Raw genomic sequence first — 27,003 nt, 5'->3', positions numbered from 1 at the left:
CACACACACACACACACACACACGCACATACACACACACACACACACACGCTTTCAGGTTCTCACATTTACAGTACTGACCCATGATTACTGCACCATTCAGACACATGATGCTGAGGTACTGACATGCGATCGCAGCAGCACAAACACTGGAGACTGGAGCACCACTGACATTAAACTACTGCAGAAAAGGGATTAAAGCTGACAAGTAAACTACATTATCATTTGAACACTGTAACACACAGACCGCAACATGACTGACAATCAGAGGTGTCAAAAGTTAATGTAAAAGTAAAAAAAGAAGCACAGTTTCTTTCCAATGCAGGTTACGTATCTAGGTAACCAGTAGGCCTGTGTACTTATCTTACGATCAGCTGACTCTGTGCTGGTTTTATCAAGTTTGTGGTGGGTTCTTGTTAATTAAGTTTTTAGTGTTTTTCAGTAACAACACAGTCTATCTACGTCATTAGGTACAATATATCACATGCTAGTATTGTACTAACACCATACACCCGTCTCCAAAAGAGTTGTCACCTATAGGCGACAAAACTTTTGTCTTGTGAAAATCTGCCCTGTCTGTGTTCAATAAAGGGTCAATCTTTCTTTGGTGCATGAAATGTATTTTTGTACATACATTTTCATTCGGGAGGGTTGTAGCTTTCATATGAGTGACTTCTGAAGCCAAGTGATTAATTGAAAGTCAGGTTATTAGCTGTTATTCCAAACAGATGGATAGGCGACAACTCTTTTGGAGACGGGTGTACACTTTTACTTTTACTTTTGACACCTATACTATATAGGTGTTTATAGCAGCACACGGGCTGAAACACAACTGGTCTGTGACTACAGCCCCAGATAGACTGAAACACCACTCACAACTACGGTATGAGTGTAACTCTGATGTGAGCCTAATGAGAAGATCATTCACTATCAGTATGTTTATGCAGTGACCCTAAAGCATTGCTCATGTCATCTATGCATCTCTAATCTCTAAGGCAGACATTCTTGGTTCAGAAAGTAAAGACCCTGCCATATATATGCACACACCACGATTAACCGGCCTATTTACCACGCCACTTCAGCCAGGTGAATGAGCTTGTATATTTCTATATTTTCGGTGATATACATGTTTTATTAGAATAGGTAGCCTGATCAGGGACTGAGGTTGCAAATTAGCTACTGTATCGAGCTACAATCCTTTTATGTATTCACATCTGCAAGTTGTGTCATGGCCTTGCCTTTTCATGTTTCTAATAATGTGCACTGCATTGTCCCTGCTAAATAAACTACAAATACAAAATTAGTGAAATCACCTGATTTAGAAGCACAGGCAGAGGGAACATCTGACAGGACTTTTACTTGCTCAGATGCTGTTCACTATTTTTGAAAACACATCGGTTTGAGCCTCTCATTTATATGTAAACAGAGTCTTACAAATCTCCTTTTAAATCTCCGGTTTAAAAAATATCCCTTTCGCCTGCACTTGTCACAATGGCGTTTTTGTTTTTTTTCACTTGCCGTGTGTTCTGTCTCAATCTGCCCCTGCCTAATGCATCTCTCATGTCATCTAGTAAGTAGCCCTAATGCAGCATCTATTATGGAATAATGCATGTAAAAGTAACAAACAATGCACCATCTACTGTATGTTAAGTATCTAGCTCCATATTATTATAAGTTTCTGAGCTGCAGCTGCAGTCAAATGTTTATGGGTATCAGAGTGCCTATACATGTTTTTTTTGTTTATAAACACAGTGTTGTGAGGAGGGGCAGGACACTGGCAGCCAACCACGTGAGCTATTTTTTTGACCAACATCGGTTTCCAACAATCAGAGGTTGAGTTGTCCACAGCCAGGTTCGCCCAGCCAGGGGAAAACAAAAATGTAGAACCCTATAGATTCCACCTCTTATGGTGTGCTAATGTCATGGGTTGGGTTATGTTCAGTCACGCCCAACAAGCATAGATGGTTTCATCGCTCCGTCTTCCTGCTCTCTTTCACTCACTCTCCCTCTGAACTGTATACTCTGACACACGCAGGCTTGCATTGTGTGAGAACGCACTTTCCAGTGCAGGTCAATCTTTGCAATCTCATCCTCTCCTGTAGCCCCCAGCTTCATGAGGCAGAGGCTCGACCACATCGATGGGCAAAGTTATTATTCAACATCGTGTAAAAACATAATTGCCATCGGGATGTTGAATGGAAGCAGGGAAACCGACAGGGGATGGGAGGACAAAGGGGTCAGTTTTTCCGGGCCAGGGTAGAGGGGGGGGGGGGCAGAATAGGGTCCTCATTACATTGTATGTATTGGGTCAGGGGGCCCTCTCAGATGACTCTGTCCTGAGCCCGGCCAAAGCTGTCAGTTTCTACGTCTACATGAGACATTTAATTCGGAATTAACTCACTTCAATTCTGAATAAAGCTTAATTCCGCTTTGAAAACGTCATTTAAGTACACTCAGCAGAAATATTTAATTTGCAATTATTAATTCTGAATCAAAACTGTCATGTAATCGTAGCCAATGACCCTGATGAAAAAACAAGCCCCAAAACATTGCTCTGCACTGGTTGACATCTGGGAAACTTTGTTGTTTTCTCCACGAAGGCGGGGCAACACTGAGACAAGAGTTCAGGTGCCACAGGAAAAGACGATTGGACAAAGATTGACGTGAAACCTTCACTGTGCTGCTTGACTCCACCTCTATTGCCGTAGTGACGTTGTGCTGGGTGGAGTTATATGAAACCATGCCCATTGCACACCTCTACTCCACCACTCTCTCTCACCCTGACTCTCACTCTTTCACTCCATCACTCACCCTCACTCTTTCACTTTTTCATTTCTCTCACTGACAGCAAATGTAAATCTTGAAGACGGACCACTGATATGAGGAAAGCAGTCAATGCATTCAGGGTTGTTTTGTTTGGGTTAGAGTCCCACTGATTCCCACTTGCTTATGCATGAACGGGGTGAAGTTACAGGATATAAAGGAACCCATCTTTGGGCGGATCTCTGCAGAGTTTCGGGGCCACTGAATAAACTCTGGCTAAATTCCTCTGCCATATCCAGTTTCGCCCATCTTAACTAGAACACCCCGCCGTGCACAGGGCAACCTGAGTCTCAAAGCCCCTTCTCTCCTCTGAGCACACAGGGCCCTTTTGTGCTGCTGTTTTCATTTGGGGGCGCCCCCTGTGGCGGAAGCCTGCCACTGCAGCACGGCACTGCGCCGGTGAGCTGCTCCACAATGAGCCTCTTTGTGCCACCAACCTGCGGAGTGTGTTTGAGGGTGTGTGCGTGTGTGTGTGTGTGTGTACTCTGATACTCACATCGATGCCGTCGGCTCCAGGGGTTCCAGAGGGGCCTGGGGGTCCGGGCGGGCCCTGGACTCCGGGAGGACCGCTCTAAAATCACATACACACACATACACACATTAGGAGAATGTACTAAATGTGAAACACACAGGCGGTAAAAACATGGTCAAGGCTCTAGAAGGTAATTGGGAAAGCAGTGTAAAAAGCTTTGTCTAAAAGCCTTTAGTCTAAAAGGCTTCCGACTAAGAGGCTTTTCTTCATTGCCCAAATGATGTGACCCATATCAATATTTTCCCTCTATAACAATCCTAAAAAGGAACAATGTCCACAGACCTACACCGCATGCAAACCCTCTAAAAGCAAACCGACTTCGACTGTCAGATATAGCGGCATGTAGAGTCATTGCTCAAACTTAAAAACTTAGAAAATATACTAAACATGACGAAAAAGTTTAATATCAGATACTGCGACAGTAATTCAACGAAAAATGACAAAATCTCCAAATGAATGTAATCAAATTCAACGTAGTGTGAGAATTGACAAAAAAGATGTAAAAGGCATCATGAAATTCCAAAACAATCAAGAAAAGCCTTTGTATTCTTCCTGCTCACTATTACACCTTTGTGGTACAATAATGTAAATCAAAGGTCAGTCAATCATTCAACTTAATTAAAGACGGGGACCACACCACAATCTTGAATAAGTACACACACAAACGTGTACAAACAGGAACACACACACATTCACAAAGATGGCAACAATAATGCTAATTTGGTTCCTGTGTGTGTATGACTGTGTGTGTGCGTGCATGCATGCATGTGTGTGTGTGTGTGTGTGTGTGCGTGCGTGCGTGCGTGCGTGCGTGCGTGCGTGCGTGCGTGCGTGCGTGTGTGTGTGTGTGTGTGTGTGTGTGTGTGTGTGTGTGTGTGTGTGTGTGTGTGTGTGTGTGTGTGTGTGTGTGTGCCAAACAGACACAGCATGTGGAATGTTTGTCCAGTCTAGCTCCTGTGTGCTACCAAACAAAGCTGGCAGGTCGGGCCAGGCCAACAGCAGCACTGTGACCTGGCTGGCATCATCAGCCATCAGCAACATTTAAAGTCAGTGTTGTCTTGTGGAACAAACTCAGTTTCAATATAGTGCCACTGTGTTTTTATAGTGTCGTGTTGGGGTATGGGATATATGGGATTTGTGTAGGGATATATTCAGCTTCAGCTTGAGGACAGCACCACGTTGCCACTGTTCACATGTGTGGAGACTGTGCTGGTTTGCCAGTAGGTAAACCTTTAGAGGCTCCATGGCATCGCCATGTCTCTCTCTATGCCTATAGACGCTGTGCTGTTTCACCACGGCTTACACCTATGTGTGAGTGTGGAAGCCCAGACCTCAGGTTACAGGCTAAAAATGTTGTTTGCACAAGGGTCTGAAAGAGGACTCTTGTTTGCCCATGGTCCCTGTGTGTGTGTGTGTGTGTGTGTGTGTGTGTGTGTGTGTGTGTGTGTGTGTGTGTGTGTGTGTGTGTGTGTGTGTGTGTGTGTGTGTGTGTGTGTGTGTGTGTGTGTGTGTGTGTGTGTGTGTGTGTGTGTACAATATACTGGGTCTTTACATCCCCCAAATTAAGATGCCTTGGTCATTTTAGGCAGCTTTCATTCTGAATTTATGCAGGAAATCTTTATAACAAACCACAAATAGTCTAAATGGTACAACAAACTACAAAACAACCTCCTTTCCAAATATGGGTAAGTTTGGTGTGTTTGTGTGATTATGTGTGAAACTGAAGAAAAAATGCAACTGTATTAAATCCATAAAGTGAGGATTCTCCTTTCTATAATTATGAAAAACAACCTGCCATCTCTATCCTCATCCAAAACGTCTTTTAGCCAGCAAATACACACAAGATCGACCACTTCACACAAGACCAAAGATTTCAAGACTCAGCTTTAAAACCCTTTTAGGGTCCAACACAGTGTCTATGAGGAATTCTCTCAGGTCCGGCAGCAACCCAGAGCCATGGGCTCCTTACACCCCTGCCGCTAACCCTGGAGCCGGGCTGCCCCGTGCGTACACACAGCAGCTCCCCTCCAGACTGCCTCCCCATCAGGCACACCAGGCTGCCCCGTGCACGGCAGCCCAGGTTCGGTCCCTTGCACACACACACCAACCGATGGAGACTCAAAAGGCACAGCCAGTCGATCTGACCGGCACACACCAACACCAGTTGAGGCACCAGCGGCCCTCAGAATATACATCAGCCCCCTGCCTCAGTAACAGCTTTCTGAGACGCACCAGCAGGCACTCGTCACTTTAAACCAGGGCACAACACAAACACATCAACCTTCTAAGCAGCTTTCATTCCCTATAGGCAACATTCCCCTCCACTCACCACTTGTGCGAGGGCCAGGCAGAGCAACTGCAGCAGGACGAGGGTCCTGGGGACGGTCAGGTGGCTTAGCATGGCTCCCGACGCTCCTCTCTGGCCAGCCGAGCGCAGGAAAAGCCTCAAAAATTACTCCACACACGCTCTCCTCTCCTGTCCTGTCCGCCTCTCTGTCCGTTGCTGTCCTGCTCGCCTTTCCTCTCTCTCTCTCTCCCTCTCTCTCTCTCGCAGCGCAGAGGGTCCTCTCCTGGCCTCTGCACGCACCGCAATGCTGCCCTGGAGAGCAGGACCGTGTGTGTGTGAGTGTGTGTGTACGTGTGTGTGTGCGTGTGTGGGGGGGACTGTGTGTTTGTGGAAGTGTGTGTGTGACTGTGTGTGTACAGCCCAAAATGGGGGTAGTGGGTATGAGAGAGAAGGGGAGAAAGGCGGGTGTGGAGAGTGATGGAGAGGGAGGGGAGAGGAAACCAACTCCCACCCCCACCCGTTCCCCAATCCTACCCATGATATGAAAAGGTGGACCTGCCTATACCCCCACCCCTGCCCCTGAGAAAGTTTGGAGAGAAGGGTCTAACTGCAGAACTGCAGAGCCGCAGAGCCAGACCCACAGATCTACCACCGCAGATTTGCCTTCACAGAACTTTGACCATTATGTTACAACCAAACGCTAGCCTACCGTCCACACAGCAGTTCTTGATTATTTGATTGATTCTTATACCTAAAAATCCTTCATAAACAATACATTACAGAAACAATAAACAAGGTAAGGCTGTGCTAAAATGTAGGGTGGCTACTCATGATGTGAGTTGAGTTTATGTCTAAATTTGGATAGGGTTTGGATAGTTTGGAGGGTTTGGATAGTTTGTGCAGAAAAAAACAGAGGCCTACTATATAGTAAGGTAAGCTACAGTGGCCTACATTAAAGCAACAATCAGGGGTATGTTCATCCTAGTGCTAGGGGATTTGAGGAAGATTTGGTAACAGTGACTCAACTTGTTCCATGACGTGCATCATTACAAACGTGGTGCAATATCAGATGGTTCTTAAAGGGTCTTTGGTTAAACCTGCTGCTCACTGCACGTGTCATGGCGAATCTGCTGTGGTGAAACTTCTGTAGGTATGGCTCTGCAGCTCTTTATCCCAGTAGATATGGTCCTTCATGCCCAACCCACCTACCCCAAAGGGGATGGACCCATACCCACATTATGGGGCTCGTTCGTGATGGCGCATGATGCAGCAGTCTGCACAGCGCGCATGCGCACTGCAAAAAATACAATGCATTCTGGTTAGGAATTTCTATGCCATGTGACATAAATGTGTAGCAGAAGTCACTCCCATATCCTGGACACAATTTCTAACCAGAGTGTTTCACAGACTGCGCAGCAATGCACCATTAGGAATGCGGTCATAGTGTCCACAACGCTGTCATGTTGTCAAGTCATTAGGCTCGTTCGTGACGAAGCAGTGCTGCTTTTGCTAAGCAGCGAGCATGCGCACTTTGGCAGTTTGATGCATTCTGGTTAGAATTTTCTAACCACAATGCATCAAACTGGCAAAGTGTGCATGCTCGCTGCTTAGCAAAAGCAGCACTGCTTCATCACGAACTAGCCTATTACGTGAACAGTTTTTCTGGTGCGTTGCCGAGCAGCAGCTCTCACCTCGCTGCGCTTCAAGGGTCCTCCTCCATAACATCAGTAACCTACCCTGGTAGGCACTCATCTAGCTGACGTGAATTGCATTTCCAGTCCACATGTTGGCAAGGCAGTTTAATCAAATTGTTGCAGGGGATTTTTTTTTACTCTTGAGGAAGGCACATTATCTGTCCACGTTGGTTGCAGTGCATTTTCAAGTTCAAGTCACATAACCTACATATTATTTGTAGTGAAATGATTTTCCTTACCTATCCACGACCTACCAGATCTTGTCTCCAATGCCTAGCTGCCAACTTCATCATATACGGAGTACTGAACTTTTTATTAGCTTCTGCTACTAAGTATTGTACCCAAAAACACAATTTCGTTGCCTTTTTGACAATGGCAATACATTCTTTGAATCAAGAACAAGCCTGTACAGTAGGCCTATAGCCTAGACATCGACATAAGGGTCATTTCACGTGAAATCAGACACTTTGGGACCCGACCGACCCGGATTTCAATCATACTTGGTGTGCCTTTTCAGTAGCAAGGTAGCACCCCAGAACTGCATTGGTTTGAATCTGACACTAATATTAAGGGAGAAACAGACTAGGAAAGGTTCACATGTGAGGGTAGGACACTATACATTCAGCCTTGAATATATCAGTCAGTGTTAGTCACAAAAAGATGCCTGTGGTGTTGTTTGAAAGCTCTTTTCTGGCTCTACATATTACACAATCACCTTGGAATACAACTACTCTCAGAATATGAATTATGATAAATTGAAAAATTAAAAATGGAATATCTAAAAAACTCATATTTTAAAATGGCCAGTTCCTTGTCTAAACGTAGCCAGCAATGTCATGAGCAACACCTCAAATGCTGGTGTTCGGTTCTTTATTCATTTCAGAGAGAATTTGACTCACACATATGGCATCATACAGACCACTTACTAATAATATGGTAATACCATAGTAGCATCACATGACAAAACAAAAACAAAACAAAAAAGGTCAGTGTCCATCGTCCCAGTTTTCAGAAACTAAAGCAGATGTCCATTTATACACACCAAATGATGATATGTGAATGTTTGAACATTCCTTCTCTGTGTGTTCGTGTGCCATCCTCCCTTTACCGTACTTTAAAGAGATAATCAATGGCTACACTCTCATTTTGTACTCTACCAGTGCATTTGAAGCAGCAGCTGTGTCTTTTGTAGATAATGTGTAAGTACGTCCCGTTGCAGTTACAGGTTCCACTACCAGAAGCACATCCTGATGATCCATGACAAGTCTATCTGGTCTGAAGGGAAAAGTGAAGGATGGAGATGGTCCATGAGGATGCAGGAAGTTCAGTTTCACCTCTCCAGTGCTCGGCATACATTCCTCAACACATGCTAGCCACCAGTTGCCATCATATACAGCTACAACATACCCTTTGATGCTTGAAAATGTAACACATTCCTTTACTGAGCTCACTCTTTCAACTCTGCCTTCTCTGAATGCTGAAAATGGCCTAACTTCCACTGTGTCCATTGACAATGGGCAGAAGCTGTGTAGTTTTTGAGTACCTGGAATAGTTCTTGCAGATTCAAACCTTTTCAACAGGTTTTCAGCTTCATGATGGTACATCTCTGTTGTGGCAAACTGGCAATGGATGTTCTTGACATTATCCTTGACAAATTCAAACAGTTGGTTTGGCGTTACAATTTGATTGTCAATAGGACGTTGCAGACTTGCTCGTGCAGCAAGCCGTTTAACTGTCCCTCCAACGCAATCACATGGACCTTTGCCATGTGATGTGGCAAAAAAGTGCCACTCTGCAGGTATGTGAAAGTCTGCCTCGTGGTGGCACAAATTTGTTATGTTTTTAAGGTTTTTATATTGTGCAGCACAGCCATCAGAAAAATATATGATCTTCTTTGGGCGTTCTGTCATTGATGAAGTGTCGTTGAGGAACAGAATTAGGAGCTTCTGAAACAGATGTACAGCAATTGTATCGTGAATGTTGCAGTCTGAAATAACCACAAAACAGATTTTTTCCAGTTTCAACTGATATTGGTAGTAGCATACAAATGGATGGATTGTGGCCTGCAGGTTGTTCCAGTGAAATGATTGAATAGCATCTTGAATTACAAAACTATAGTTTTCTGCAAAGTCTGCTACCACTAAAAACGTTCCTGGTTCAAGGGAGTCACGAGCCTGTTGGTAAAACATGCTCTGCTGTTTTGCAATGAAATCATGATGCATGACCTTGGGAAGACTACACACAAAGGTTTCCAGAAACTCATTTACTGGCTGTGTCTTAGTTTCAAGTGTTGACCTATCTGTTGATGTCCATTGTTTGAACTCCACATTATCTATCATGCAATTTTCCATGTATTTTTCCAGTCTCCAAAGAAGATTGGGAGTTCCTGGACACTCTGTACAGTCCTGAAGGAAGCAGCTAATGCTTGGAGGGTTGCACTGTATTGCTCCAATACAGTCCCGGTAGTGTTTAATCTCACCATTGGAAACAGTATCAAAACGTGCTCCATCAAACAACAGTTTTATATTTTGATGTATTGTACACACACATACACAATGTGTACCACTGGATCCTGCAAGAACACACTGTCTGGGTCGCAATATGGAAAATTTGGTGAAGCCAATTTTCACTTCTGGATGCTTGTCTTTAAAGTGTTGAAAAGCTTCACGTAGGTTGCAAAGTACAAGCCTTTTTTGAAGGAGCTGCCTCTTGCCACCGACATTGATTGACAGACAGTCTTTCATACCAGGCATCACCCGACTGACAGACTCAGACAAATAGAACTTTTCTACTGTCTCTACTGTTTGTGTGGATAGTCTATTTCCAGGCTTTGGATTAGGTACTGTCTGTAGTGGCAATCTTTCTTTAGTTTCCAAAATACCACTTAGAGCTGCAGACACAGTAATTTCTTCACGCGCACGACATGACAAGTTCTTAAAGTTTAGGTGTCTTTATATGAAATCAAAAGGTTACAAATCACAAGGCGCATGGCGCCCGTACGGTAAGAAAACTTTATGCTCCCGTGCCTTACGCAGCTCTCACTAAACTGGCTGCACGTTCTCAGTTACGTCACTCTAAAGGAGCGTCATCATTAATTATTTATATCCATAATCATTTTCTTAGAATTACGAAATACACAATGGCATGAATTAAGAACAAAATAAAATACAAATAGCAAATATAAATTGCAACTATGAAATGTACATACATTTAAGCATATTATATCTTTTCTGCATAATGGCTCTTACATATCCGGCCCCTAATTGGGTATACTGTAAGATTACGCAATTATCAATTAACTTAAACTAAGAGCCATCAAGATTATAAATGAACAACAAATAAACAGTCTTTAAATAAAGTCTCTTCTCATTTCTCTTCATGTGGCTTCTTGCAGTAAGCACAGCTTATGTATAGATCTCTCCAGGATGTTGCTTTTTGTTTGCAACTTCACACGCCGCACAGTTCCACTGGAGTCAGGTAGGACTTCTACAATTCTTCCCATGGTCCATGTGTTGCGTGGCGATGAACTGTCAACTACGAGGACCACGTCTCCAGGTTCAAAGTTCCTTTTTTGTCTTGTCCACTTCTGGCGTTCCTGGAGGAGTGGGAGGTATTCGCGAGTCCATCTGCGCCAGAATAGATCCGCAAGATATTGTACTTGCCTCCAGCGCTTTCTTGCGTATAGATCATCCTGGTTGAAGATTCCTGGTGGCAGGTTAGGCTGGGTCTTCATCAACAATAGGTGGTTGGGGGTCAGAGGTTCTAAGTCGTGTGGATCATTTGACACGCTGGTTATGGGTCGGCCATTTATTATGCTTTCAACCTCACAAAGAAGCGTTTGAAGGCTGTCGTCGGTGAGGGTCCGTTCCTTAAGCAGAGCGCTAAGAATCCTACGAACTGAACGGATCTGCCGCTCCCAAGTCCCTCCTTGATGAGATGCAGCGGGACTATTGAAAATCCACTTGATGCCTTTCTTTTGCATTGTTTTTTCAATGTCTGATTGGTTCAGATTTTCCAGTGCCTCTCTCAATTCCTTCCCGGCACCAACAAAATTGGTGCCATTGTCGGATCGCATTATGGACACCTGTCCTCTTCTGCTTATAAAGCGACGAAGGACATTGATACAGGCACTTGTGTCCAGACTGTCAGCCACCTCGAGGTGCACTGCCCTGATGGTGAGGCAGGTAAACATCACGCCATACCTTTTGACAGTGCCCCGGCCCCGTTTCACGTCAAATGGGCCGAAGAAATCAATTCCAACATTGGTGAATGGTGGCTTGTCTGGTACAAGACGATCTTCCGGCAGAGGTGCCATTTTCTGTTCACCAACTCGTTCTCGTCGTCTTCTGCAAACTGTGCATTTGGATATGAGCTTTCTGATGGCGGAGGGTGCTTGTGGGATCCAAAACTTTCCTCTCAACTGAGCTAACATGTAGTTGCGCCCACAGTGACCGATCTGCTCATGAATGTCACTCAGGATGAGAGTTGCAACTCTTGAATGTTTGGACAGTATCACAGGATGTTTTGTGTCCCATGGCATGGCAGATTTAGCTAGCCGTCCTCCTACCCTCAGAATGCCATCTTTCAACATGGGATCGAGGTTTTGCAGCTTGCTGCTTATCTTGACAGGCTTACTATTGCAGAGTGCATCAATCTCCTCAGGAAAGCTTTGGGCTTGGCTGTACCGGATGATTTCTGCTTCTGCCGTTGTCAGCTGTTCCAAGGTAAGTGCTTTCTTTTCCATGGTACTCCTGTACCTTTCCATGCTTTGTTGCACAAGCAGCTTCTGCTTCACTGGATCCTTTTCTGTTTGACTGATCTCACTTTGAAACTCTTTTCTTTTGTTTTTCAGGTTGATCAATAGTTCTCTAACTTCCAGAATCCATGCAGTCGCCCTCTTCAGTCGGTCCCAACTGTCATAGTAATCAAGTAACTTGTTCATACAATCAAGCTTTTCTTCCGTTGTGATGGTGTTTACTGTGACACTTTTCACCTCTGGGTCATTCTGCATGTTCTGATTCAGGTTGTCTGGTCTCTGTGGCCATTCACTTTCTGGCTGTGACAGGAATTCTGGGCCATTTATCCAGTCTGTATCCTCCATTAATGCTTTGGCTTTCATGCCCCTGGTTGACTTGTCAGCCGGGTTCTGCGACGTCCTGACGTACCTCCACTGAGATGGTTTAGTGGCCTCTCGTATGAGTGTGATTCTATTTGCCACGAAGGTCTTGTAACGGGCAGTCTCACTCTCGATGTACTTCAGAACCGTCGTGCTGTCAGTCCAGAAGATTGATGGCTGAAGTGGTATCTGCATTTCCTCTTGCAGCATCCTATCCACTTTGACTGCAACCACAGCTGCTGTCAACTCCAGCCTTGGCACGGTGATCTGCTTGAGTGGGGACACTCTCGACTTCCCCATTATCAGGGAACAGTGGATTCTGCCTTGGTCATTCTCCAGAACGAGGTAAGATGCCGTGCCATAGGCAACCTCGCTCGCATCAGAAAAATGGTGTAACCTGGCAACGACTGTGGTTCCAAAGGCCTGAGGTTTGACACATCTTCTGATGCTGAAGCCTGAGAGGAGACTGAGATCTTCCAGCCACCTACTCCACTGTTCTGTCCGTGAGTCACCGATCTCTTCATCCCATCCTACCTTTTCTTTACACAGGTCCCTCAGAAGAAGCTTAGCAGGGAGTATCAATGGTGCCAGGAAGCCAAGAGGGTCGTAGGTGGAATTTACGACAGAAAGAACACCTCGTCTTGTCTTGGGCTTGTCCTGTGGCTGGAAGCTGTATGTGAACACATCATCCTCTGTACACCATTGTACACCGAGAGCTCGTTCTGTGGGCAGAATGTCCTGTGTGAGGTCGAGGTCTCTCAACTCAGTGGCTCGGAGTTCTTCAGGAATGGAAGACAAGACTCTTCTGCTGTTGCTGACCCACTTGGCGAGGGTAAAACCCCCTTCAGCGCACAGGTTTCGAAGATTCTTCACCAAGAAGACTGCTTCCTCCTCCGTTGCCACCGACTTCAGACAGTCGTCTACATAAAAATTACGTAGAACTGTTTCCACTGCTTCCGGGTCTGTGGTGCCTCTTAGATCTTCTGCTGTTCGTCGTAGCGCATAGGACGCAACACTAGGGGAAGACGTCGCTCCAAAAAGATGCACCATCATCCTGTATTCTTTCACAGGTGCGCTAAGATCACCAGCCGGCCACCACAGAAACCGCAACAGGTCAGCATCTGTCTCTGGGACTCGCACCTGATAAAACATGGACTCTATGTCCGCCATCACAGCTATTGGTTCTTCTCGAAACCTCACTAAGGCACCAATGAGCGTGTTGGTTAGGTCAGGTCCCTGCATCAGCTGACCATTGAGCGACACATCCTGGAAGCTGGCGTTGCAATCGAAAACGACCCGTATTTTCTTTTTCTTCGGGTGGTATACCCCGTGGTGTGGGACATACCAAACCCTGTTGTCGTCACGGGCGAGCTGGTCTTGAGGAACTTCCATGGCGTAGCCTTTTTCAAGGATACTCTCCATAAACCCTTTGTAGTCCTCCAGAAACTCTTGGTTCTTCACCAGCTTTCTCTTTAGACCAGAAGCTCGCTGTTCGGCCACACAGCGGTTGTTGGGCATTTTCACACCCTTGTCTCTCAGAGGGAGCCCCACACTGTAATGTCCATCAGTGAACTTGGTTGTGCTTTGCACTGATTCCATGAACAACTTGTCCTCTTGTGACATTTCCTCTTTATCATCATATTGACGTTCTGGAAAATCTGTGTTATATTGCTTGATATGGAGCTGTTCTACTTCCTCGACTGCAATTCGGTTTACACTGTAAGAGGTTGTCTTGCCTTCAGCCAGTGGTTTTTCATTCGTCACTGTACCATACACCATCCAGCCGAGAGGTGTCTTTACAGCCGAGGGTCCTTCCTCTTGGCTGTTAATTACGTGCGACGGCTCCATTGCTTTAGAGTGGTTGGCGCCAATGAGAAGGCCCACACTTGCATCGATACGAGGGAGAATCACCTCTTTCAGGTACGACCATTTCTGTAGATGTTGCTGACTGGGGATGTTCTTTCTCTGCACAGGGATGTTGCTGTGAGTGAAAACTTGGGGTAGCCGCAAGTACTCTTCTCCATCAAGACTACACACCTCAAGGTCTGTGAGCAGGTAGCTGTTGATCACTTTTTGTTCATCTGCTTCGCTCTGACCCATTGTGTTCAAGGAGATTTGAATTGGCTTTCCCTTCTCATTCAGCCTCTTTCTAAGGTCCTCCGTACAGAACGTGGCTGTACTCCCAGGGTCCATAAATGCGTAGGTCTCTACGGATCTTCCACTGCTGCGGGACTTCACCTTCACAGGAATTACGGGTAGTAGACAGTCTGTTTCTCCGGCCCCAGTGTAGCCACACATTTCTTTCTTAACAGGACTTGGAGTCGCAGACGTCTCTTCCTTCTGAATATCACCCTGTTCCGGCACAGAAGTTGCATTCTTCGCTCCTTCGTTCTGATGAAGAATGTCTGGGTGTTTTCGTGAGCACTGCTTGCATACCGTCTTGTTTTTACAGTTCAGGCTAATATGACCTTGTCTCAAGCACCCGAAACATAGTCCCTTTGACTTTAAAAAGTCAATACGTTCCTGGTTCGCTTTCTCTTTGATCTTGTTACAAGATTCCAAGGTGTGGTTTCCTTGACAAAAGAGACATGGAGTTTCAGAAGAAGTTCCTGTTTTGGATGAGCTTGCTTGCTTCGGTGTTGCAACTGCACTTTTCTTTTCCACCGCCACATTGGTTGCAAAGCTTGCTCCTTTTGTTCCACTCTTAACCACTTTCAAATTGTCCTTGCTTTTTCCTGCTGGTGGTGGGTTTGTGCCTTGGAGGTCTCCAAAGAGTGGATCTGTGGCTACCTTAGACTGTCGGTCAATGAAGGCGACGAGGTCAGCAAATCTTGCTCTGAGTCCTCTTTTCTCCTTGATTTTAAATGCTTCATTGCGCCAACTGTCTCGCATCTTAAAAGGCAGTTTGGATACCACCATCCTCATATTTGTAGGATTATCCATTTCCTCCATCAGTTCCACATCTTGCATCGTGTTACAACAACCAGTTAGGAATAAGGCATAGGTCTTAAGTGCTTTTCCATCTTCAGCCTTGATTGGTGCCCACTTTAAAGCTTTATCGATGTAAGCGCTTGCAATCACCAACTCATCTCCATAATGTTTCTTTAGGAGTTCTTTGGCTTCTTTGAAACCCTTGTGTGATGGCCTGTGTTCACAGCTTCGAACAAGCTCCTGTGGTTCTCCTGCAGTAAACTGTAGTAAGTAGTACAACTTGTCTTGTTCACTGTCCGTCTTCTGTTCAATAGCTTGCTCGAAAGCTCTAGTGAAAGATCTATAGGCAAGTGGATCACCCTTGAACACTGTTACTTCTTTGTCAGGAAGCTGAGCGCAGCGCTGTTGCTTAACAAGCATCTCTGTAATAGCGTTTTGGTTTTCCATTACTTTCAGAAGGCCACTCATGCTTCCATCGTGCTGTTGCCCTGCAGTGTTTACTGTAGCAACTGGACGTCTTGCATCTTGCAATGGCCTGAGTGATGCCTGGCTTCTGTAAGAAGGCCTGCTCTGGGTGAGAGGGACAGGATTTTCCTCTTCCTTCACTCTTGCGCCACCTGCTGGACGAGAGCGCATGTAGCTACTCATGCCATCCTCTGATTTCTCATACTGTTTCAGTATTTTGACTTTTGTTCTTTTTTCTGCAATAGCTGCATCTAGATCCAATTTTTCTTTAGCCGCTTTGATGCGTACTTCTTCCATTTCTAGCTCTTGTTTCTTTTCCAGAATAGCAGCACGCTCTACTAGACCAGAGAGCTTGGCCTCTTCAATAGCACGAGCTGATGCACAAGAAGACACGACAGTTGAGCGGCCAGCATGTGAACCCTTCTTGGTCAGTGGTCTATTGGACTTGTGGCTTGCTTGTGACACACTATCATCATGATGTATCTCCTCCTCATCTTGTGTTTCTTGATTTGCTTGTTGTAAGCGCAATGTTTCCTGCTCCATCCAATTTTCAGTTTCTTCAGTAAATTGTCTGATAACAATTATTTTAGGCTCAAACCAGTTGTTAATATCTGCCTCTTTTTCATCTTCAGGTAAAAGTTCACCTACCTGTTCAGTGATTTCAATAAAGTCTTGGAGAACTGGATTAAATTCGTCCTGCATTATTTCTTTCACTGTTGGCAAATTATCAGCTAATGTGATTAAACTGGTTACTTCCCTCCTTAGAGTTGTGAGTCGAGATAGATATCCTCTTCTGGTGCCAAGTAGTCTGTGCAGTTTTTCCTCAATTGCCTTCTCAGTTAACTTGACTGTCCGTTTGATGTCTGATTCATCAGTGCCAACTGTTTCAACATTGCCTTCTGCCATATTTCTTTATTTAATAAAGCTGTGCGCAAACTGTGTGCATATGAATCAAAGTATTCCACTAACACCTTTCTTCATCCAATGCTTCACAATATCCAAAACACACGGAGCTTTCAGTAATTTCGGTTTCAGGCTTCCATTAACAAGATAGCATGAATCTGCAAGTCACTGGGTAGCTAATAGCATTAGCTTCTTGGCTCAAAACTGCAAGTCATTCAGCAGCTAGATAGCATTAGCTTCTTGGCTTCACTTAGCTCCAAACTAGCACAGTATGTGGATTCCTTCCATTTAGCAAAATGATCTTTAATGGCAATTCGTCCTTTCACATTTCCAGAGACTGTCCTTTTCATATGTTAATTCGGAAGGCTTACCACCTCGTTTGCTTTGAGTGAATCCTCTCCAGAGTGATGCTCCAATCTGGCAGACTGTTCAGAGGTGTTAACTGCTGGTTGGCTCCTCTGTTAGCATCCAAAAAGTTCGGTTTTCAGTCTCTCATGGTCCATCCGTGAGCAGTTTCCTTACTAAATGTAGTGGCAATCTTTCTTTAGTTTCCAAAATACCACTTAGAGCTGCAGACACAGTAATTTCTTCACGCGCACGACATGACAAGTTCTTAAAGTTTAGGTGTCTTTATATGAAATCAAAAGGTTACAAATCACAAGGCGCATGGCGCCCGTACGGTAAGAAAACTTTATGCTCCCGTGCCTTACGCAGCTCTCACTAAACTGGCTGCACGTTCTCAGTTACGTCACTCTAAAGGAGCGTCATCATTAATTATTTATATCCATAATCATTTTCTTAGAATTACGAAATACACAATGGCATGAATTAAGAACAAAATAAAATACAAATAGCAAATATAAATTGCAACTATGAAATGTACATAGGCCTACATTTAAGCATATTATATCTTTTCTGCATAATGGCTCTTACACTGTCAAAACCCCATGCTCCTTTGCCAGTTGTTTTGATTTTACTGCCATGTGTTTTGTGGTTTGAAATTCTGTCATTATTTTTCTCACACTCCAACTTCCAGAACTTTTCGCGGAGCTGATGTATCATTTCTTCTCCGTCATCTTTCCATGGTCTGAGTGGTTGTCCGGTGGCAGCTTCAATCTTTCCCCGTATCTTTCTTGCAATATTCTCCACTTTTCTTTTAGCATAGGTTCCCTTGGCCACTCTCTTTAAGCGGATTGGAGATTCACCAATCGATGATAAAGTGGCATTAAGATTGCATAGCTCAACATTTGCATATTCCATGTCAGAAGTTGCAGAGGTTGAGGGGCCAGCCACAGCTACTGAAGGGTCTGAAATGTCAGGCTGTGAGATTGGCTCTGTTGTGACTGTTGTTTTCAGCTTCATGTAGCAGTTCCTGCAGACGCGCTGTCCAATCCTCAGGCTGAGTGTCGGATGATGTTCTATGGCATCCTCAGGCAGATCTCTCAAGTCACGAGTTATTCTTTTACGATGACCATTAAAAGGGTCAGAACATTTTTGATGTAAAAGCCTCAAATAATGCCTCTTTGAAGACATGGCAAGGTTCAATGCTGCAGTAACCTGAACAACTCAGTCCAATGCATGTGCATAAAGTTCAGTGCACCCAACAGCAAGCCCGTTAAGTAGACTGATCACACCTGCACTTGCACACCATTCACTTAATGCATTCAAAGTGATGCCTGGGTCAATCTGTGACATCAGACACTAAGTGTGAGGTGGGGTACTCATGTCAGGTAGTGTACTTGCAACCCATTTTGAACCTTTATGTCCCATTATCTCTGAAATGAATAATAACCCGAACACCAGCATTTGAGGTGTTGCTCATGACATTGCTGGCTACGTTTAGACAAGGAACTGGCCATTTTAAAATATGAGTTTTTTAGATATTCCATTTTTAATTTTTCAATTTATAATAATTCATATTCTGAGAGTAGTTGTATTCCAAGGTGATTGTGTAATATGTAGAGCCAGAAAAGAGCTTTCAAACAACACCACAGGCATCTTTTTGTGACTAACACTGACTGATATATTCAAGGCTGAATGTATAGTGTCCTACCCTCACATGTGAACCTTTCCTAGTCTGTTTCTCCCTTAATATTAGTGTCAGATTCAAACCAATGCAGTTCTGGGGTGCTACCTTGCTACTGAAAAGGCACACCAAGTATGATTGAAATCCGGGTCGGTCGGGTCCCAAAGTGTCTGATTTCACGTGAAATGACCCATAATGTAGACTATAGCCCACTCCTACCTCTAAGATTAAAGATGAAAACCTACTCCATCCACCCATCCAAATAAGCTGAAAGACCCATGCAGGATAGACTCACCCAACCCACCTCTCTCTCTCTCTCTCTCTCTCTCTCTCTCTCTCTCTCTCTCTCTCTCTCTCTCTCTCACTACCTCCCCCTGTCTCTCTCTCTCTTACTAGCCTACCACAGATTACTACCTCCCCCTATCTCACTCTCTCCATCCCTCTCATAAATATTAGTCTAATTTCACCAGATACAATCCAACAATCCAAGGTGAAAGTCTGGCCACATGAGAGAAACTAACACTTGTGTTGTTGAGGTTCACTAAAGGTTGTGAGAATCATATAATAGGCTAATGTCACATGCACTGTAGAAAAGACGTGCAAAATGAAATTGTAATGCAGTGTAACGGATACCTTCTGCAGACTGTAACTGTAAAAAACATGACTCTTTTTATTTATTTATTTTTCCAGTGAATTCATGAAAGCCTCGGCGGTCATCCATTCACTTGAAACAATATATATATATTTTTTACCGTTACAGTCAGCAGAGGGTATCCGTTACACTGAATGACAATGCCATTTTGCACGTCTTTGACCCACCTGTATCACCTTGACAGTCGTGTAAGCCTAAATGATAATGAGCAGTACCACTGATACAGTGTAGTGGGCCTACATTTTTATTTAGAGTCAGAATTCAGAGCTTTTACTTTGAAATTGGTATCAAACACGTGACCAGGAAGTCAATAAATTGCCTATTTATCAACACTCGTCACCCCAAACAAGTGAAGCAAGGGCACTCATCCGACAGTTGCAGCTATGGCGCGTCTACTGCGCTCAAGTTTCAGAGGACTTCTCACCTCTCAGATCAGAATGTCATCTGAGGTAATGATTACATTGACGGTCTTGTGAAAATGAAATGGACTTGCAATTACAATCGTAATTGTTGCTTTTCAGCTGCGTCAACAGCAGCTAGCTCCTTGGCTAACTGGGCAACCGATGACAGAAGAGGGCGTTGAACACTGGGCCATGTCTTGTTCTAAGATTGTGGTGAACCTCAGCCGTTTCTTTGAGTATTGCTTGCTACTGTAGTATGAAGCGCATTGTTTACTTTAGGTCTGTGGATACCATTCGCACTGTTGTGGCTGAGATGGACATGCAACGTCAAGTTCAACTCGTTAGCTTGCTAGTTGGGTTGACCACCTGTAGAGGTGAAAACAGGGTGTGTTCAGTGTGCGTATCATTGATCTTTGCGCACGAAAGCAAGTTCATTGTTCATGACATGCTGTAACCAGGCTATTTCCTCCATCAGCGCTTCAGATGAATTGCACTACTTTCGCTCAGATGAGTCCGCCTGTCATACTTTTTTCGCCAGTCAAGTTTCCCCCCTAGTTCTAGTCCTGCCAAACCCAAGTTCTGTAAACAGTCCTTCTAACCGATATTGCGACATGTCCGTGTAGTGAAGCGATGTGAGGCTTGTTCTTGGCTGCCCTGCCTTGACTAATACACCGACCCTACCCTATCCGGTCTTGCCCTACCTTACCTCCTCTGCTCAACCTGTGCAATTTTGCTTTGCTACGTCTTATGTAGGTGTGTCTTGTGTTTACCACCTGTCTTGCAATTATGTGTAAGTAAATTGACACCTCGGATCAGTATAGTAGGTTACCGTACCTCTACTCCACTACCCTGCAGTGCCCTATCTATATTATGATGTAACCCTGGCAGTTGTCCAGTGCTGCCTGGCCTAACTTCACAGTAGTATGCACATGTGTGGCTGGATGTATCAAGTGTTATGTATTTATACACCGCAACATTTGTAACCAAAGATGTGTGACCCAGTGTGTTTAAGATGGAGTCAACAGAGGTAACGCGGGAGAACAAATGTGCTGATGAAGTTGCTACAAGCTTTCCCTTGCAATTAACATTGCTAGTAAATCAATAGTGAAGTATCGTCAAAAAAGGAGGGAGTCCAAGGCACTCTTCTTATCCAATAGTTTCTACAATAGTGAGGTATATTTGCTGGTCGTGATCTCTCCAGCTACTTGTGAACATAGCACACATGTACATTTGGAACCTTTATTATGTGTATTGGGCATATTGCCATAGGTGCCAAATGAGGGGACGGCACAAATCTTTCGGTCCCCCAAAGATCAAATTGGAGGGGCAAAAACACCCCAATAATAAACATGTTGATCACTGTCTACAATAATGGTCCCCCAGTGTTGACCTGGCGCCACCTATGTATAGGTATCTCAAATCATTGGGCATATTGTCTGTCTCTCGAGCTTTGGTGGAAGTGGCACAAAAGAAAGACCCGTGTGTGTGTGTGTGTGTGTGTGTGTGTGTGTGTGTGTGTGTGTGTGTGTGTGTGTGTGTGTGTGTGTGTGTGTTTTCAGGGAAGAGATGCTGGTGCGGTCAGGGCAGCAGGAGGAGCCTTTGGGAAGAAGCAAGCAGCAGATGAGGAGAGATACTTCAGGTACACACACACATGCACGCACACACACACACATCGGCCCACAAACTGGTGCACACCGTGACACTCAAACACTCTCTTACAACTCCACTGTCACACAAAGTGCCACTACGTACGCGTCAATTCTGTGGCTGTGCCAGTATAGGTGTGAAAGTGACGTTAATGTCACTGAATGAGACTGTACCTGTGAATATTCCAGAAGTGACCATATTGAAGTCAGGCGTGAAAGTGTGGAAACACCTTAAGTGGTGATCATGGAGGAGTGTAAGTGTGAGAAGTGTAGTCTTTTATTGTAGGTGTGAAACGACCTATGAAGTGAGTGAAGGTGTGAAAAGACCTGATTGAACCTGCTAGAGGAGCAAGTATGTATTAGTTAGTGCAAGTGTCAACGTTTTAAGCCAAGACCCAGTTCGTTTGGGTGTGTTAAGCGGCAACCCATTTCTCCCTAACTCACACTCGTGTGTGTGTGTGTGTGTGTGTGTGTGTGTGTGTGTGTGTGTGTGTGTGTGTGTGTGTGTGTGTGTGTGTGTGTGTGCGTCCCACCCTCACTGCAATTCAAGGGGAAGTTTGAAGTGAAGTGCACTTCCCTTTTCTCTCTCGATACACTACGTTTTCAAGAGCATCAGCGAAATCTGAGTGTTGGGGGCTAAAACTAGTGGAAGTGGTAGTAATAGAGCAGGACATTACTGTAGGTGGGTCAATGACCATTTAGTAGTAGCAGGGGTGGTGCAACCGTAGCTAGTGCCACTATTGTGTGGATCTATTTTTTTTTCGTTAATCTAAAAAGAATATTCATTGTAGTACATTATTACCAGTTACTAATTCATTTATGGGCATTAGCTGTGGTTGCACCACCTGATGTCTGAGCCCAAAAAAACCCAATGACCTGAATGAAAGTGCAGAAGAAGTTAGTGGGGGGAGTTGTTGCAGGTGTCCGAGTGTTAAGCCAAGACCCTGCCAGTGTTGATGTGTCATGTCAGTGTGGTGCGTGTGTGTCATGTACTCCTTGCACAAGTGTTTCTGGTGAGTGGGCTTCCTGAAGTGATGCATTACTTCCTGGGTTGCACCCAAAGCCTGCTGGGAATAGTGGTGAGTCGCTGGCTGTTGTGGCATTTCATAGCAAAATCTTGTGCACATTCAAATTTAAACCCAGTACAGGGTCCAGCGCAGTTCCAGCAATGGCAAAAATGAACCATACACAGATGAGCTCCTGTTTCACTACAATACGTGGATTGAAAGACAGGTCATTGGTGGGCGGTTCATCTTTGCCTTTACTTGTTCTGGCAGTTGGGTCAAAGACGAAACAAGGTTTTCAGGACTCCAAAAAATAAAACTGTTCCCTGACACCGTTCTTCAACTTTTTTGGGTACATTGGAGTGTAGAGTGATTAAGTTTATTATTTTCTGTTCAGAAAATAGTAAGGAACATGCATTTTACCCCATTTTCACCCATAAAATGTCATTCAGTGTAATACGGTGTTAAACAGTTGATAATGCAAAAAACATATAGATGACGTTAAAAAACTGAAATAAGCTACATACCATAGTAAAGGCCTATATTTAAGGTCTTCATCAAACCTAAAATTTCTAGTAAAAGGCATTTGCAAATGGTTTTTGCAGTGTTTTTAGTCTTTCACCGAGTGCATTTCACCCATTTGGCTTTAAGAAGTGTTTCCACTGAAGAGAAAATCAATTTAAAATGCACAATTATTCATTTGTTGTATGCCCCCGCATTTGTTGTGCTAAACAAATAAGTTTCGTAAGAATTTGACTTTATTTTCACATAAAAATGTGCATTTCACTGAATGACCACAACTATTACACTGAATGATGCCTTGGCAAAAAAGCGTATATAAACAGCTACTTTTCATTGCTATCATATTGTTACCATCATACTACAGTACTCAACGTCCTGAATGAGTGACAAGAGAAATAGATGTTGTCAAATAATTGCTATTTTACTTAATATTGGGGCATTAAAATGTGTTTTGAAGAACTTCCAAGATCACAAGCTTAGAGGTAGGCTACTACTTAGGCCTAAAACAATAAAAAAGAAAATTTTGTCTGTTAACCTACATATTTCGGGGATTGTGACTTAGGGTGTTCTGATAATTCATGTACAACTTCCAAAATCCCAGAATCTACCCAGTAATATGGATGCTACATGGCAATAACAAGGTTATAATGGAAATAACAATAAAAGTCATAATTTCAAGTAGTATCATCATATCATTGTATCTTAGAGTAATATTGCAACCTATATTGCCGTTTTGATTCTTAATATACAACCATGAACTGATTACACTGAATGAAATGGCCCTTACACTGCATGTCACTGAATGACATCTCTTACACTGAAGGACGACCAAATACTTTTCACCTTATTTTCACCTTTTTACAAGCACACAGTTAGTCACCTACATGAGACAATGACTTTGACTCACAATGTTTACTATGTCTATTTAGAAAATATGCTTGTTTGGATGAATATCTGAGTATAAAAGTGTTTTTTGACATTTCACTGAATGACATCTGTTTTTGTGGACGCTGTTACCACAAGATGAAAATACATATTTTTTTACTATTGAAGAACAAGATTCTCCCTTTGCATCATCACTTAAGGGGTCCCTAGGGTTCCTTTTGATGATGTCACATATTGTGTGTGACTATCACTTTTTATTATGATTTAAAAGCACCATGTTGATCTTATTACACTGAATGATATCCAAGGAATTGAAAATGCGGACAAAAGTCCCCAGATGATTTGAATATCAAAACAAAATGGTAATGAAACGTGCTTTTGATACAATAACAAGAACACTTCTAGAATTATGCCCAGAGAGTGAAAAAAGAATTTTGTACGTCATTTTGCATAATTATTCAAGGATGTATTGATGATTTTTAAGTTCGGACCATTACACTGAATGACGTTTTTGCACTTTATGAGATTATTTAACACATACATTAACATTTATTTTTCTTTAAATGTTACTGAAATGAGACACCAGACTATGCTGTGTATCAGCATAACATTCAAAATTCATTAATTTACTTTTTTGATAGTTAAATGAGTGCGGAACAAAAAAAATGCACGTCTCGTCTTTGACCCAGTTACACGCATGCTGTCCTCCTAGTAGTAGTAATAGTAGAAGGTGTTATGTAATAACATGCACTATTGTACTGTATTGTTACAGAAAAAAAGGAACGGCTACCGTTACGAGTGTTGCCAGAGATTTTCAATATGATAACTAACCAAAAGAAAGCATACCGCACCTCACCAATGCAACAAAGTCGGATCGACTCCTAAATGGGCATGGCTTACCTCCGTTAGTCTCCTAAAGGGGCATGGCAATTGGAAACCATGGCAGCTTAGAATCTTGTGTCATATATAGATTCCGGAAGAAACTCCTTGTGAACTGTCTCTACCTTATCAATCGTCTCGGGTGTTTTGTTTTGACCACAGGCATGTGACGTCATGTGACGTCACTAGTCGCTGTGTTATTGCTGTCATCATTAATTGCCATGTGGTTGTACTGTAGGCACATGGAGGCTGGAGGCCCTGTTTACAGTATGTAAATCATCATTAATACATCATCATTAATAGCCATGCCATTGTCTGTTGCTGTGTTGCCTCTGTAGGCAGAAAGAAGCGGAGCAGCTAGCAGCTCTACGTCGCCACCATGAGGAGGAGATCGATCATCACAAGAAGGAGATTGAAAGACTGCAGAGGGAGATTGACCGCCACAAGGGCAAGATCCGCAAACTCAAGCACGATGACTGAACAACCTGACCGCCACCCAGCACACACACACACACAGGGCCGCTGACAGCGTTTGCTGGGCCTGGGACGAAGTCACCTGAAATGGCCCCCTACCCAATATATACAATGTAATGGGGACCCAATTCTTGGGCCCCTATTTCTCTGGGCCCAAGACAACATACCCCTTTGTCCCCCTCTGTAGGCGGCCCTGCACACACACATACACACGCACACGCACGCACGCACGCACGCACACACACACACACACACACACACACACACACACGCAGATGCATGTATGCATGCACGCACATACACACTCGGTCACTCCAAACTCATTACTTTCCTGACGCACTATGCCAAATGTGCCAGCTGCCTGCATGGCAGCTGAAATGATCATGCTGCATTACGAATGTTTATGCCTAGTTGTAGTCATGAATAAAGTATAATAAATAAGATGCTTTTCCAAACCAGTCAGCAACCTATCTGTTTCATTGGTGTGCGTGCGTGCGTGTGTGTGTGTGCCAGCCAGTCAGTCATGTGAAGCTTGTGTGAAGGCTCAACTCACATCTCTAAGAAACACTCTTCTGTTACAATCACAGGTTGAATGTTAGTTAATTCCACTTTGGTATGACTATTTTTGATCAGCTGATTCGGGAATGGACATGCTAGGGTAGTGACTTGCCGGAGACACTGACGAAGGCAACAGCCGAAACGTTTGTCTACACTTTTGCTGCTATCTGTAAAAAATAAAAAGAAGATAAGAACCCGAGTGCGATCCACTTTCTCACCTTCTAGTGACTTGCCATACAAATGCCATCATATGGCTTTAAAAAATAACCTATTTTGGTCAGCATATGTACAGTTCTGCATTTGAGGTAGTTGAAAGAATAGAAAAAGTTGATGTCCCAGGCCCAGGGAGAGGGGGGCCCATAATTGGTTGCTCATTACATTGTATTGGGTTGGGTGGCCCTTTCAGATTACTTTGTCCGGGGCCCGGCCAAAGCTGTCAGTGGCCCTGGACCCACATAAGGGTCATGCAGATAATAGTTGCTTTGATAGTGTCACACGTGGAGAAAAGGAAGCCTGCATTGACAATGCAAACACAATGCCGTGTCTCTTGCATTCTCACACCAGACTGGTGTAGATTGACTCTCACACGCAAAAGAAAAGGCTAGTATCTGGAGCAGGCGAGGGACCCTGACCTTAGAGCGTTACTTTTTATTTTTCTGAAGCGTTATTTTTTGTGGTCTTAGCTGTTTTGTCTGAATCAGCAGCTGCTCTCAATCATCACCGCTAGGTGGAGATATGCCCCAGGATAAACACCCGACTCGCCCTCGCATCTGTTATGAAGACCTGGAGACATCAAATATAAATAATTTGCGAGCGTTATGTTTTTGTGGATATGTGTTGATAGTAATGCGCTTGATGCGACGGTTATACCGTCAGGATTAAGCAAAAGTACACAGAAACATGTATGGCATGTGTTTTTGAGTTTGCCCTGACGTACCCCTGCTTATGTAATGCTGTGGCCGTACCCCGATGACCAAACCCTTGCAGACGACACAAATCTGGATGGGTTGATGGTGGCCCCTCCAAGCACTGCAACCGTTTGAAAACATGAGTTTACGAACAAGTATCTAAATACTTTGTAATATACACAGAGTTTCCTGACAACGCTGAAAACACGTGCGAAACGAGCTTTCCTTTTTTCTAAACTACATATTTCAAGTGCGTACCCACCATATGGGTGGGTCCGTGTTTACAGTTTAACTCATT

General features: G+C 43.9%; 2 protein-coding genes across 2 annotated transcripts in view; one reads left to right on the top strand and one right to left on the bottom strand.

The window, feature by feature from the left end:
* Positions 1 to 5,994, bottom strand: part of col9a2 (procollagen, type IX, alpha 2) — a 48,039-nt gene extending 42,045 nt beyond the window's left edge. Inside the window, exons 1-2 of the mRNA XM_063186190.1 lie at positions 5,684 to 5,994; positions 3,319 to 3,393 (exon numbers count right to left, since the gene is read on the bottom strand). Coding sequence (XP_063042260.1) covers positions 3,319 to 3,393; positions 5,684 to 5,755 — 147 coding nt within the window. The 5' untranslated portion in view covers positions 5,756 to 5,994. The remainder of the gene's footprint in view (positions 1 to 3,318; positions 3,394 to 5,683) is intronic.
* A 13,749-nt stretch (positions 5,995 to 19,743) lies between these two features.
* Positions 19,744 to 25,697, top strand: atp5if1a (ATP synthase inhibitory factor subunit 1a). Its single transcript, XM_063185148.1, has 3 exons — positions 19,744 to 19,877; positions 21,389 to 21,468; positions 25,104 to 25,697. Exons 1-3 carry the CDS (start codon positions 19,812 to 19,814, stop codon positions 25,243 to 25,245), a joined length of 288 nt encoding a protein of 95 aa, XP_063041218.1. The 5' UTR covers positions 19,744 to 19,811; the 3' UTR covers positions 25,246 to 25,697.
* Positions 25,698 to 27,003: the final 1,306 nt, after the last annotated feature.

The sequence above is a fragment of the Engraulis encrasicolus genome, chromosome 20 (assembly GCF_034702125.1).
Source record: "Engraulis encrasicolus isolate BLACKSEA-1 chromosome 20, IST_EnEncr_1.0, whole genome shotgun sequence".
Lineage (NCBI taxonomy): Eukaryota > Metazoa > Chordata > Actinopteri > Clupeiformes > Engraulidae > Engraulis > Engraulis encrasicolus.
Note: the sequence above shows the minus strand (reverse complement) of the source record. Positions and strands in the feature narration are given on the sequence as shown.

Bases quoted from the DNA above. Each gene is read 5' to 3' on its own strand.
- atp5if1a (XM_063185148.1), top strand. From the start codon at position 19,812: ATGGCGCGTCTACTGCGCTCAAGTTTCAGAGGACTTCTCACCTCTCAG. The intron at 19,878-21,388 runs GTAATGATTACA...GTGTGTTTTCAG, and splicing joins AGATCAGAATGTCATCTGAG to GGAAGAGATGCTGGTGCGGT. The intron at 21,469-25,103 runs GTACACACACAC...TTGCCTCTGTAG, and splicing joins GATGAGGAGAGATACTTCAG to GCAGAAAGAAGCGGAGCAGC.